This window comes from Chenopodium quinoa, unplaced genomic scaffold (assembly GCF_001683475.1).
Source record: "Chenopodium quinoa cultivar QQ74 unplaced genomic scaffold, ASM168347v1, whole genome shotgun sequence".
Lineage (NCBI taxonomy): Eukaryota > Viridiplantae > Streptophyta > Magnoliopsida > Caryophyllales > Amaranthaceae > Chenopodium > Chenopodium quinoa.
The window spans coordinates 2,599,997-2,615,737 of NW_018743555.1; the positions used below are offsets into that span (position 1 = coordinate 2,599,997).

The 15,741-nt window shown below is 37.5% G+C and overlaps 1 protein-coding gene across 1 annotated transcript; it reads left to right on the forward strand.

The window, feature by feature from the left end:
• The first annotated feature begins 12,587 nt into the window (after positions 1–12,587).
• Positions 12,588–13,034, forward strand: LOC110681620. Its single transcript, XM_021857773.1, has one exon. It carries the CDS (start codon positions 12,588–12,590, stop codon positions 13,032–13,034), a length of 447 nt encoding a protein of 148 aa, XP_021713465.1.
• The last annotated feature ends 2,707 nt before the right edge of the window (positions 13,035–15,741 follow it).

Genomic DNA, 15,741 nt, shown 5'->3' on the forward strand with positions numbered 1-15,741 from the left:
TCGTTTGAAGTGCGCCTACGTTAAAAGCTTGTTGTGAATATGCTTGGCACTCATAGGAAGTAGGAATTGACATTACGATTAGGGACAACGATTAGGGACAAATAAAGTAGGGAGCCGCCAACAAGTTTTTAAGGAACTTGTAAACCGTTCACGGATCATAAAAGGCAACCACGAATAAGGGACAACGATAGGCAACAACGATTGACCCGTGAAGGTTACACCCCATTCATAATCCATGAGATTACTAACTCCATATGGTTCGGAACCACGAAAGGAGGATCGGGGATGATGGTACGAAGTGAGTCATGGAGTCACATTCGCCCGTATTGGCCTCTACTCGATTCTTATAGTGAAAAATGATTCCTGCAATCTCAAAGGCATACAAAAAAAATATTCAATTTGCTCCAAACTATTATTATTCTAAATTGGTTTAATAGCACACATTATTCTAAAATATTGTGATCACTTCAATTAATAACAAGATTAAAAAGGAACCTAACCGGTTGTCCAAATTATCTTATTAGGCATGATTTTCAATTACATATTCCCTTTAACATGCAATATGGTGATCATAATAATAAATAATAGAATAAACATTAATATTGGAAGCAATTCAACAATAATAGCATTAGTCAAATTAAATATGAAATAACCTAATCATGATACTAGCAATAAGAAAATAAAATAAGAGTAATTAAATTAAGTAATTACTCACATTCTGCGCGTTCCTTTAAATTGCTACATCATGAATAAACTTTTAGTAACTTCAATAAAAAATATAAAGTAAATGGAAATTAAATAAATAAATATTAGATTTGATTTGGTCCAAACCCTCAGTTATTTGTACCTTTAACGCCTTGGTTTAAGGATGGAACCTCGGGTTAAGTATAGACTCCTTGGAGTACGTAGGGGAATTGTTATGAAAGAATAAGGAAGCTAGAAATTAGGTTAAAGAGGGAGAAGAGAATGATTTTTGGTGTAAGGTGAGAGAGAATCATTATTGGAGCCCCGTACATCAGAAATGAGGGGATATTTATAGAGAAAATGTGCTGAGGGAGCACACGGAACCCTAAAATGATAAAAACCCTAAAAAAGTATCCCGCGACACGGCAAAGTGTACCGTGACACGGGAAATCCCACCGTAAGACGGGAAACTTTCCCGTGACACGGTACAAATTTGCGTGACACGGGAAATATTTAAGTTATGGGAAATGAAAACGCGTTTAGGGATTACGCGGAGAAAACACGAAGCAATCCCGTGACACGGGATGTGCACTGTGACACGGCATTGTCCACCGTGGCACAGTGCAGTATGCCGTGTCACGGTGTAAAAAGTACGCGGAAATTACACGGAATATTCCCGTGTCACGGAATGGGCACCGTGACACGGGAAATTGCACCGTGACACGGGGAATTGCACCGTGACACGGTGCAAAATCCCGTGACACGGGGGAAAATTGAGCAAAATTACAAAAATGGGCACCGTGTCACAGGAATAAGTCCCGTGACACGTCAGCTTTTGCCGCGTCGCGACATTTTTGCTGCTGCGCGGTAATTTCAGTTTTTTACCCATTTTTAAAATAATCATAACTTTTGATCCGTAACTCGGAATAAGGCATATAATATATAATTGGAAAGCTTATCAAGTCCACTTTCCAAAACAATTTGAATAAAGTTAAAATAAAATGTAGATTTTAAGATATGGTTGTTTAAGTAGAAGGGTGTTGGTTTTAGGCCGAGTTTAGTGTTTTGCTCATATCTTTTTCGTTACAGCTCGAAATTGGGCTTATGATATATGGTTGGAAAGATTATTTAAAGTCCTATCCAAAAAAATAATAATTGGATCAAAATTTTATAGCCTTAAAATCAGTTTCTCTCAGTGGACACGAAAAGTGGAAAATATGTTATGGTTTAGGGAAATGAGCTAGAAGTTGGATTGGTTCATGAAATATATTGGATAGAACATGGATTTAAGCACTCAAAAGATTAAATACTCAACTCGAACAATAATGGCGGTGAAAGGTGTTCATCAACGGGTTTGGTTTTGGGGAGACATTTTTAGGTGTCTACAATGGGGCATTTTTCCTAATAGATGATGAAGAGGAAGCTCTCTCGTTGTTGTCAATTGCTGAGAAAATTGTTGGGGCACACCTTAATATCCCTAGTAATCTTCAACGCCCGATCTACCTTGACAATCTTAGTGATGATGAAGATCTACATGTGGCTCATTTGACTCACGCAGGACGTCACTTTAAACCTTCATATCTTGAAGATGAGAACCCCGTGGAAGCCTTGAGAAGGAAAGAAAAGGATAAGGAATTGACAGAGGAGAATCAGGAAGAAGATGATGCTATTAAGCGCATGAAGGAGGTTAATGCAAATTTTTCTATATGGAAGTTATTGACTCATTCACAACCCCATCGGGCTGCTGTTTTGAGACATCTCAATGAAGTTTCAATTGATCCATCCATAACATCGGATCAAATGGTAGGACTTATTCATGGAGCCAACCACACTTTAATGTTTACAGACAATGATCTCCCAGAAAGTGTCAACCATAATAACTCTTTGCACATAACTGTGAAATGTCATGGGTGGACAATACCTAGGGTACTTATTGACAATGGTTCTGCCATCAAAGTATGCCGTATCGAGTTATGACAAAGCTGGGTTATCAAAAAGAAGATTTGACACCATCAAGTCGGGCTGTTAGGGCTTATGACAATGCCAAAAGAGATGTTTTGGGGTCAATTGAGTTACTTTTGGAATATGGGCCAGTAGCTAGATATGTTGAATTTGCGGTAATTGACATTGAAGCGTGCGTTAACCTTTTGCTCGGAAGACCTTGGCTTCATGAGAACAGGGCGGTAGCCTCTACCTTACACCAAAAGGTGAAGTTTCTCACGGATCATGGTGCAGTAACACTTGTGGGTAATCCAGAAATTATGAATGTTTCTAGTGTTGGAAAATTGGTACTCCACTTAGATGAAGAAGGGGGTAGTCGATTAGACGAATTCACTATTCATAATATTGATCTGATTCAATTGGCTCATGGAATGAAGAAGAAGAAACCGAGGAAGATCCGGAAGAGGACTTAGAGGAAGATGAAGAAACTGAGGAAGATCTAGAAGAAGTAGGAACTGAGGAAGATCCAGAAGAAGGGCTTCAAAAAGATGACAATAACTCTGAGGTTAAACCTTAAAAATTTAGGGGTGGAACAAATTGGTCTAATGAAGATGAGGCAGAAAGAGAGCCTACAACTCCAAAAGACAACGACCCATGTTTTAGAGGAGAATCTTGGACAAGTAATTCTTTTAGACAGGGTCATGATGAGGGATCTCGGAAGAGGTCTAAGGCCGAGGATTTCAATTTGGATTTCAATGTCCTTTGTTATAGAAGGTTAGTATACCTAGAGGAGTTGATTCTTTTCCCTAACTACATGCATGAAGATCGTTTTCTTAATCTCCCCCAGTTCGAGAAGTTCAATGGGTTGGGAGATCCCATCCTCCATTTATACAACTTTGTGAACACCTTATATCCTTTAAATGTTCCAGAAGAACATTTTCCTATGTTGTTCAACAGAAGTCTGGATGGGCCTGTGTTATCCTGGTATTATACCTTAGGGGAAACAAGTAAAGGTTCTTGGGGAGAAATAGCTCAAGCATTTAGTGATTGGGCATTTGAATTTCGACAGACTGACACCGAAAAATTGAAGCTAGTGAATATGGAGCAAAGTGACCGGGAATCATTTTCACATCTCTTTTCAAGATGTTCTTACATTCAAGCTCAACTTCGTTTTCCCATTACTGATCGGGGGTTTATGTTGATATTACTAAGGAAGTTAAATGATTTTTATTATCGACATATGGTCTCCATCAAATACGCCGACCTCTCGCACATGGAGAAACATGGTTACGAAATTGATGCCTATCGACTACAGGAAAGAAGGCCTAAGGTGCACCCTCAAGGTGAAAGAGCTAATAGGAGGATATTCACTCAAATCGACGAACCATTGAGTGTGGTGTACGATCGTTTAAGAAAAAAAAGTATTCTTCGGGTAAAAAGTTATGTGTATTCATTACCACCACATGGAACCGATATGAGACAATATTGCAATTATTGTCATCAACATGGGCATAGAACAGATACTTGTGTACGACCTTAAGTGTGAAATCCAGGATCTCATTGATCGTCGGATCATCACTCCGGCCCATCCTAAGTCCAGCGCACCAGAGACAAGCCCGGCACAGCCACAGGCCTTTCAAGCTGATTTGTTCCTTCAACTACTCGAAGAAGGTCGTATCAAGCCACTACCTCGTCGAGCAGGAGCTGATACTGTTGGACCAAATCTCAACAAATATTGTCACTATCATTAGTTACATGGCCATGATACTAACGAATGTCACGCCCTTCGTTGGTGTATAAAGCGCACAGCTGGAATTTCCTGCCCAAATCAGAAAGTGTCCATAAATGCCCTTTCCCTTTTGACACGCGAAGACGATCCCACTCTTTTGATTGCTCTCACTATTCAGAAAAGATGTCTCATCAAGACTACAAGAAAAACTGTTGAAAACCTTGAAGCCTAAGGAATCTCTACATGGGAAAGGAAGCATCCACAAAAACATGGTGACCTCTATCTTACCCTCCATGAAAGGGGTAGTATGAGCATTGTAAACCAAGCATTTTTTTTTCTTTCTCTTTATGTTTTCTTTTGGTACAAAGAACTACGTACAGCTTGATCCCCAAAGCACTATTTCATGATCATACACAAAAATTGTACTTTCATGCACATTGTTATAAGGGTACGTAGGCAACTCTGATCGAGTGCAGCGGTTTCAAAAGAATATTCTTCTTCCATTTTGAACTACGACGGGTCTAATTCTCTAAAGAAGGGAAAAATACAAAAAATCTGTCTGCAGATACGTAGGCAGCCTTGTGGCACGACCCGAAATAATTAAAAGATTTTTTTTTGGAATGAACACCCCGCTAACTTATCAAATTAACAGACGTCTTTTAAATGTTTGCCAAAATCTTTTTTTTTTCCCGCATGCATTTTTGCATTTATCATTTACTTTTTTATTATTTTCAAAAAAGGGGAGGAAGTCCTAATCTTAAGTATGTAATGTTTAGGTATCCTTTGCCAACCAATGACCAACCAAACTCGAAAATCTACTCTATCCCCAAATTCCATTCAAGAAATCCAAGATCCAATACCACAAACACTTATCAGAGGACTTCAATTGATGATGAAAATGGGTTATGTTCCGGGACCTGGTTTAGGTTGAAATGGTGAAGGCATGAGGCACCCAATCCCAATATTTGATAAGAAAAATCGTCATGGTTTGAGTTTCGATGAGAAAATGGTATCTAAAGTTATGAAAAGGAAGTCTCTCACCTTGAATGGGCAATTTGTATTGCAAAATGACACTGAGCCGTTTTATGAGTTTCCGGAACCTTGGTGTGACTTGGATAAAGAAAAAATTCACCCTGGGTTAGAAATTTTCTTTGCAAAAGCAAGGAATGAAGAATTTATTAAGAAATGGTTTGATAAGAAACCGTTATTTAAGAAAGATATTGATTGGGCTGACCATCTAAAGCAAGGAGTTCTAAGCGGCTTGTTTTCATCAATTTTTTATTATGAAGTTTGATTCGATCCTATTACACTTATCACTCTAATAAAAACAAAAATTGAAAATAATATTCGATCCGAAACTCAAGAACGATTCCTTCCTTTCCCCAAACTATATCCTTTTCAATCCTCTACCCTAGATAGTTATGAAACTGATATCTCATCAGCTAGCCAATCATCTATCCATACACTGCTTGATATCTCATATCATGAAGATATCGAAGGAGTTGCTTGTAAACATGTTAGAGTACAAGAAATTGATCTTGATCATGATGCATTTTCTAATAATGAACTTTTCAATGAACCTTAATCATGCGTGACACCCATGGAAGAGTCTATAACTATAAACATAGGTACTGATAATGATGTAAAAGAAGTCAAGATAGGATCGTCCCTTTCCCTTAATGAACAAAATGCATTCATTATTTTACTTAAAGAATATGTGGATATGTTTGCATGGTCTTATGATGATATGCCTGGTGTCGATCGTAATATTACTGAACATCGTATACCACTCTGCCCTGGTAGCAAGGTGTAGACATCTACTTTTGGCCTCCTGTCCCGACAGGTTGTGCAATGACGATAAATAAAACCATCTTCGTGTTGGATCAAAGTAAAGAATACTTATGGATAACTAGTTAAGCCACAAAACACAAAAGACTAGCCCAAATTAAAGAAAAAGCCAAAACAAAGGTCCAATTAACTAAACCTGATCATAATTAGGCTTAAGCCCGTGCTTAAAACCTAATAATGACGGATTTAGGAGCGCCTAGGTTAAATCTTAGTGCTGCCGCAGAAAAAGCCGCACGCATCTCAAAGAGTCGCGCTGGGCTACCGCGCACAACTAATTAAGTTGCGCGTGACACCTAGCGCAACCACCAGAGTTGTGCTGCGGAAGATTCAGAACTATACGTAAAATATAAAATCGAATCTTACCATAAAGTCGCGCGCAAGACAATTAGTTGCATTGCCCATAGAAGCCCAACCCAATCACTTGCACTGGGTTGTCGCGCGCAACTCATTTTGTGGCGTGCGACACCTGCTGCGGCAGAATGCTCGAAACCCTAAACCTAATCATTCCCTATAAATACGAGCTTAGACCGAGGCTTAAATAGACAGAAATTAACCTAAAACTCTGGCGAAATACTTGAGAACTTGTGCAACCTAGCCCCTCTTGTCCTAAACAATCACCCTTTTGATACTTTGTTACTACGGTGGAGGTTCCCCAACAAGAAGGAGTCCATAAGTGTTCTAAACGGGGATCTATCAAAGAGAAGTGGTAAATTCCCAAGCACTTAGTTAAATCACATTTATTTTCTTGTTTAAAAAGATTTAATTAATTAATTAGTGTTGTTTGATCACCTTTAAAATAATTAATTAATCAATTCCACATAGTATCTTGCGTTAAATAAAGATTAGAATTGAATTAAATAATTGTTGGTTGATCACTTAAGCCAAGGCGAATCTTGTTTATGTTCTTGTCTTTTTCACGAATTTAATTAAATAAGCATAACGACATTACGATGTATTTCCTACGTGAATTAATGCTTGTAAATAAAATCAACTAACATAGTTTTAGGTATCGCGTTGCATATATTGTTTGGTGATGAAATTGTAAAAAAGGAAGAGCTAGTAGAGGTCATACTAGAGCTAGGATAACGATTCCCCTCTAAAAGGAACGTTATTTTAGTACCCCCGATCCCGAACTCATTTCTGGTTTATAGATCAATTTGGGCATGGGTAAACTTATGATTCGTGCTAATTATTCCATGAACTCCACATGGAAGAAAGGCATGAACGAGGTTTATAAGTTTTCCTAAAACTCATTGGCGACTCCTACTTGTTTCTTACAAAAAAGCGTAATGATATAATCAATTCTAATTCAAGGTCCCCCAAACAGTTAGGAATTCAAAATTCTACTACACCCTAACAAGTGTAAAGTCCTATGCTATTAAGTGGCCATGGGCATTTAAGGAGAGTACCCCTTATGATAGGATCACCCTCCTTACACAAGGCAAAGCAACAAAAGCTTTGAAGAATGAAACCAGAAGTTAGTCTCAAAATTAAAAAAGAAGTCCAAAAGCAGCTTGATGTTAACTTTATCAAACCAATCAAGTATTCGAAATGGCTGGCGAATGTGGTGGTAGTGCGCAAAAAAGATGGAAGGGTCAGAGTGTGCATTGATTTTAGGGATTTAAATTCAGCATCACCGAAAGACTATTTTCCATTACCCCACATTGATGTTCTAGTTGATAACACTGCCGAACACGCCATGTTCTCATTCATGGATGGTGTAGGGAATATTTCAAGCATTACCCCAAACGTGAACCCCACTGTGATCATACACTAAAGCATGGTGGCGTCTAAAGGGAAGGAAGCTAGAGCAAAAGAGTCGCCAACAAGTTTTAGGAACTTGTAAACCGTTCACAGGGTGAAGGTTACACCCCTTAACGATCCAGGAGATTGTCAACTCCAATAGGTCTGGAACCATGAATGGTAGTACGGGGATGAAGGTACAAATCCAACCTAAAAGAAATTGAACCTGCCCTAATAATAGGCCTCTACTTTATTCTGATCGTATTCATGTGCGCTTTCTGACTAACATGCAATCAATAGGATTAACCCTAAACCTGTTTATCTATGTCGGTTGAATATTAATGCAAAAATAAATCTATTATTTGCGATCACTTAAATTATAATCAAATTAACCCTAAACAAGATTATTAATTATCTTATATAAGCGTGATTACAAGTACAAATTCCCTTTAAACATGCATAAAAGGTGTGATCAAGCAATAAAAATAATATATATCAAGCAACATGATATTAATCATAATAATAATCATCATCATAATCATGTTAAAGCAGAATAATAGCAAGTTCCTAGGCATGATACTAACAAGATTAATAACAAACCCTAGCATGTCACTAAACAATAAAGATCAAATATATAGCCCTAGCATGATACTATTAGGAAAGACAATAAAAGGCATCATAGAAATCATAATTGACATTATATTCTTTACCCTAAACATGATACTAGGAACTTATTGTTGTCACCCTAAACATCAAATTAAGAAAAACATCCTAACATGATACTAGGAATAAACATAACAACCTAAACATGATCTTTATATCATAATATCAATAAATTAATTAAAGCACTTACTTGGATGCCTCGTACCTCTTTCTAATAACAAAATACACACGTTAATAACTTCAAGGAAAATAATAATCAAATAAATAAATTAAATAATTGAAAGAGAGCTTAAGAAATTTTAGACTAGATTTGGGACCAAACCCTCAGAAATCAAACCTTTCACGTCAAGGGCGAAGGTAACTTCGAACTTGGCTAGGTGTGTCTATATCTTGTGAATGCAGAATTTTGTTTGTAAAAAGTTGTTTAAGAAAGAGAGAGAGAAAGAGTAATCAAGAGATTCTTGATAAGAGTTGGTGATAGAGAGAATTGATGAGAATTGATTAGAAGAATTGATGATCCAAAACAGGAGTTTTAGGAGGCTATTTATAGAGAAAATCAGCCAGATATGATAGAGTTTCGAAAAGAATAAAACACGACCGCAGCGCCAAACACGCGCCTGTCGCCAGACGCTGAACTGCAGTGCCAAACGATGGACTGTAGCGCCAAACGCTAGGTCTGGCGCCAGACACCATGTCTTCCGCCACACGCTAGGCCTGGCGTCCGGCGCTGCAAGACAGTTTTTACGGATTTTAATTTTATTATATCTTTTGATCCAGAAGTCCAAATAAGTCATATAATATGTCATTGGAAAGCTCTTGAAGTCTACTTTCCAACCCAATTAGAATCTAATTAAAGTCTTTTGTAGATAAAAAGATATGGCTGAAATAGTGGAAGGGTGTCAGTTTTGGATAGAGTTTCATATCTCATTCATATCTTTTTCGTTATAGCTCGGATTTAATATTATAATATATCATTGGAAAGATAATTTCAAGATCTATCCAACTATATAAAATTTGGATAAATATTATGAGACACAAAAAATAATATATGAATATATTCCACTTTGTATAAAACAAGGTTTCTCAAAAGGAGTAGTTTTATTCAATTTCAAACTTTTTGAAACATAATTATCAATCCTAACTCCATTAGGATTTAAGAGAACCTTCTAGAATATTCTAGAAGACTATAATCAATCCTAATAGCTTTAGGAATGATAATTAATAATAGACCCTCCTCTAGATCATTGGGCCGTAGGTAAAAATCCGGTTTGAGCCCAGTTTAGTATTTTGGCCATAACTTTCTCATTATTCATCGGAATTGGGCTTATAATATATCGTTGGAAAGGTATTTTCAAGCCCCATCCAACTACACCATTATTGGACCCTTTTCATGGACCAAAATAAACTTGAATACACGTTTTTCATAAATAAGGTAAGAAAATAAATATTTTCAAAAACAGAAAGAAGAGATATTTTAATAAAAACATCCTCATCACTAGACTTTTCATACTTTCACTTTGTTCGATAATCAAATGACATGAAAGGTATTCATCACTGGGTTTGGTTTTGGGGAGACACATTTGGGTGTCTACAGATGGATTCTCATGGTACAATCAGATACTCATGTCAGAAGAGGACATGTCAAAAATTTCTTTTATTACCCCATGGGGAACTGACAGGTTAAAGTCGTATCCCCTAATCAAAAATAAATACCTAAGTCCTCTAACTAAAGTAGATAGTGAAGTAGGGTCGAACTCCACAGGGAAACAAGTCTTTTTACTCCTAATTAATTATTATAATCTAAATTATCTAAGTAACCAATATTTTTGGGAATAAAGTCTATACTACGAAGAATAAGTTTAGGGAGAGAAACAATAATAAGAAGGCCTAGGGTACAGGTTCACCAATAATTAATATTCCGGGATAAAACATAATTACTAATAATCAACATTGCACAAATAACATGATCAACAGGCTCTCGTAATTTAGTAATCAACTTAGATCTAACAGGCTCTCGCAATTTACTAGATCTAACTTCCTATTAAAAATAGCCTTTAATATTAAATTAACATCTGCTCGATTCATCAATTCAATATTGCTAAACATTCACAATCAAATTACATCTACTCGATTCATAATCTAATTGCAAAGAATTAAAACAATTCAATAAGAAATTATCATGCAACACCAATAATCAATAATAACAAATTATCCCTTCATATTAATTATGGATCCCCATAAACCCTAGAATGAAACTACTCAGACATAATCATAACTAAACTAATCAAATAAATAAAACAAAACATAATCAAATAAGTAAATGAAATAGCTGAAATTAAAGGAGAAGAAATTGTTACCAAAGGAAATCTAAATTAATGGAAGTAATTAAGAACAAGAGTTGAGAGAGAAATATCCTAAGTAGAGAGAGAAAATCTAAAAAATAAGGTAAACCAAAATTACGTACATAATTCGTACTTAAACCTCCTCAAAACAAAAATTAAAACTAAACTAATCAGGTCTGAGAAAAACACGCGCCCGATCGAGCTAGAGGCCGCCCGATCGGGCGCGCCTTTTTCCTTGCGCTTCTTCTCAGCAGCGTCGCCCGATCGTGCTAGATGCTCGCACGATCGGTCGCGCATTAGGCCACGCACCAGCACCAAATGCATGTCGCGCCCGATCGTGCTAGCTTGCCCAATCGGGCCCTTGCTTCTCTTCGAGGCTTGGACTTCGATTGGGCTTGATTCCTCGGCCCAATCCGGATTTCCTCTTCGGGTCTTGAATACTCGGTCCAAATACCTCGATATCCCGATTACCGAGCCCTTAATCACCGACTCGATGACTCTAACCTGCCTTGGGCTTCAAAGATGGTCGTGCTCTTCTAATTTCTGTAGTCGCTCCATGAAAAACCCGAGAAAATGCTCCAAAGGTGTAATTTCCTACAAAACTCAACAAAGACTACGAAAACACTAGAAAACACCAATTAGCAATAAAAGTGGCTCGAAAGAGCCAAAAACACTACTAATTATGACCAAGGGACGGGGGTAAATTACTGTATAAAATGGACATATCAAGAACCTTTTGTTATTGAGAAATGCCCTTCAGATTAAAGAATGCTGAGGCAACCAATCAACAGGTTGCAACGACGATTTTACATGATCTCATCCATGATATTGTGGAGGTGTATGTTGATGACATGATTGTCAAAAGTCATGATCGTGAGACACACCTTGATTCTTTAAAATCATTCTTCAACAGAATTAGGAAATACAATCTGAGATTGAATCCTCAAAAATGTGTATTTGGGGTAACTTCGGGAAAGCTTCTGGGCTTCGTTGTAAGTCAAGACGGAATCAAAGCCGACTATGACAAGGTAAAGGCCATACAAGAGCTTCCTCCACCAAGAACGTAAAAGGAGCTTGCATTGCCCTTATTTACGCAACAAAGAACCTTTGACATTATTTGCAATCACATTCAACTTATCTGGTTTCGAGATTAGATCCAATCAAGTACATTTTTGAGAAACCAATCTTGAGTGAAAGAATAGCAAGATGGCATGCGATATTGTCAGAATTTGACATTTAGTGTGTGAATCAAAAGTCTGTTAAAGGGAGGGCTATATCTGAAGCTTTGGCTGATGGACCCATATCGGGTGATGAATTTAATGATGATTTTCCAGATGAACATAATTTCTGTCTTAATACATCACAATGGAAGATGTATTTCGACGGAGCCTCTAACAGGAGGGGGAATGGTGCAGAAGTATTATTGATTGATCCTCATGGTGTACATGTTCCTTTCGCTGTGAAGCTTAGTTTCCCAACAACGAATAACACGGCTGAATATGAAGCTTGTATCTATGAAATCAAAGCAGCATTAGCAGCTGCTGCAAAAAATCTCACGGTAATATGGTGATTCTTATCTTATAATTTCCTAGACTATTGGAGCTTGGAAAGTTCGGGATGAAAGGTTACAAGTGTACATGGAGTATCTTCAACAATTTATCCCATTCTTTGAAGAAATAGAGTTTAAACACCTTCCCCGCAAGCAAAACAGCTTCACCGATGCTTTGGCAAATCTTGCGGTAAATTTGACTTGGGATGATGATGTAAAGGTACAGTCAGTAACGATTGTAGAAAAACAAATTCCAATGGTTAATTTTGAACCAACAATTGCTCTACTAACCCAAGAAGATAGCGAGGATGCTTGGTATACTGATATTAAGAAGTATCTGATCGGTGGAGAATATCCTGAAGGGAGTCACAAGAAGGATCAGTTGGCTATTCGAAGGCTAGCTTCTCATTTTATAAAATTAAAAGGTTTGTTGTATCATAAAAGTGAGGATGGAAACTTGCAATTATGCATCGGTGGGGAACAGACACAAAGGATCATGGAAGAAGTACATGGGGATAATGTAGGCCTCATATGAATGGACGAATCGAGCAGGGTATTATTGGACCACCTTGGAAAGTGATTGCATCCATTTTTTACGAACATGCAAAAAATGTCAGCTATATGCAAACCTTAATCATATGCCGCCAGTTAGCTTGAATAATTTTTCTTCGCCATGGCCCTTTTCCAGCTGGGGCCTAGACATCATTGGGAAATACATCCGAAAGCTTCGAATGGGAATCAATATATATTGGTTGTTGTTGATTATTTTTTGAAATGGGTGGAGGCATCATCATATTCAAAACTAGGGGCAAAACAAGTTTCAAAATTTGTGATCAATAACATTATATGTCGGTATGGGGTACCTTTTGAAATTATCTCTAACAATGGTTCACAATTTGAAGGCCATCTTAAAGAAACCCTTAAGAAGTACAATCAGGCATCACCAATCTTCGCCATATTGTCCTCAAACCAACGAAGTTGTTAAAGCAGCTAACAAAACCATCAAGAGGATAATCGCCAAGATGACAGATAGGGCTAGAGAATGGCCTGATAAACTTCCCTATGCACTATGGGGATATAAAATTTCCATTCGAACACCAACTAGGACTACTCCATATTCTTTGGTATATGGAATGGATCCGCTTCTTCCAATCGAAACAGAGATTCAATCGCTTCACGTAATGAATGAAAGAGAGATATTTGAAGAGAAATGGTTTAAAGAAAGATATGATGAGCTTTCTTTAGCAAGTGAATGAAGGTTATAGGCCCTTCACAACATTCAAATTTATCAAAGACGCATTGCCCGGGCTTTTAATAAAAAGGTCAGGGAAAGGAATATACAAGAAGGAGATTTGGTACTTAAGGAAAATCGAGCACCGATTCATGATCCACGTGGAAAGTTCAAGCCAAACTGGTCTAGTCCTTTCCTGGTCAAACATCTTACACCAGCAGGAGCAGTAAAATTGATGGATCTTGATGGAAATGAGTTTGTTCATTTCACCAACCTTGATCAGTTGAAAAATTATTATGCTTGATTGGTACAGTGTTGTATTTGTGAGATTCGCAAAAAAAAAAAAAAAAAAAAAAAAAAAAACTGTGAATCTTCTACTAGCTTTAAATAGGTATATGTGTAACATGTTAAAGTTTAGATTTCATTCATGTTTGCATTGCATGCTTAAGGGTCGTGTAGAAATATTCATTATTATTAAAAGATCGTGATCAAGTCAATACTTAACAAAATATGATTACAACAAACAAACAGTTTTTTTTTATTTATTCAAACATAACACAAACTCTCTCGCTTTTTGGCGAGGTTACAACTTTTTTTAAAAAAAAACACGAAAACAGCAACCACATACACCATACCCGAAAAACCAATGCCTTTGGAAATGATTTCTTCTTTTGGAATTGAAAATGCACAAACAAGGGAAACACAAGTACAAGTATTGAAATACAATAAGGAAATCCTTCCAAGGATTTATTTAAGCATCACCCTTGAGGTCTTCCAACAACCATGTTGTGTAGGACACGGTTGGAACATTATCCTCAAGAACTGAAAATGCTGGGAGCATTCGTGCAAATTGCCATACATGAGATGATTCCCTAAGAGCTTCCACATTACCAATTTCATAGGTGGTACAAGGTACCACTGGGAGCTCATGGAGCTCTAGGAGTCGTTGGAGTTGGCCCGCTTGTCTCAAGCATCTCCAAGGAAGATAGAAGGTGACTCGACACAATCCTGGAAGTTGGACACCTCTGCGCCAACTAGTGCTAATTGTTATGGAATCTATGTTGAGAAATGAAATGATCCATTCCACATCAGCTGCGGCAAAGAGGTCTGTCCATGCAACATGGTTGCAACATTGACGGAATATAGGAAAAAAACCTCTCACCCGAATATGTCGGGTTTGGTAAGAAATTCGAATAGGTGGTCTAGACAGCTTAATTTTCTCACATAACTAGAGTTGAAGCACGATTGGACATCCTTTGAAAAAACCCCCTGGATTTTGTTTTAGATTGTCAAGCCCCATCATAAGTTCCCCTAGGATAAGAGGCCCTAAATGGTTCCCTGACTCAATCTGTGACAACAAAGAAAGGCAGTGAACATGACAGGAAAATAATGATTCCTTGAGTAAAACAAGGCGGAGCAATAAAAGGATGCAAGCTCTTTCTTGGCACTTTTGGAAATTTTCATTGTTCGCAAATTCCCAATGAGGTAAAGAGAAAGTTTTAAGGAAATTCTCTAACATTAAAATGTCAAGTAGGAGATAATTGATTTCCATATTTAATGGTATACCTAAAAAATCCCTCGTGACCGCATCAGTTGCCCTTGGGTCAGCAGGTTTAATCACACAGCCTCGTTTTGAAGACCTAATAAACCCTTTGCTTCTTCCGGAAGGGGGGTCATTTCCGTCTCTCCAAAGCGAAAAACATGGCGTTCTTCATCCCAAAATTCAACAGCAGCATGAATCATATCATACCGAGGTTGGATAGATAGGAGAGGGGTGATGGTTCTGGTAAAGACACTTGTATAAGGGGAAAGACGAGGTGAAGAAATGTTTTCGACCACCCCTTTTAGTTGGAGCTTTCTAACTCCGCTGATTTCATTGATTTCTTGAAACATTGCATTCATTTTTTTCTTAGAAAAATTAAGGAGAGAAGAAATAAGACTTAAGAAGCTTGAAAGGAGAAGGAGGGAATTGATTTAGTGTAGAAAGAATGAGTATCACCTCCTTTTTATA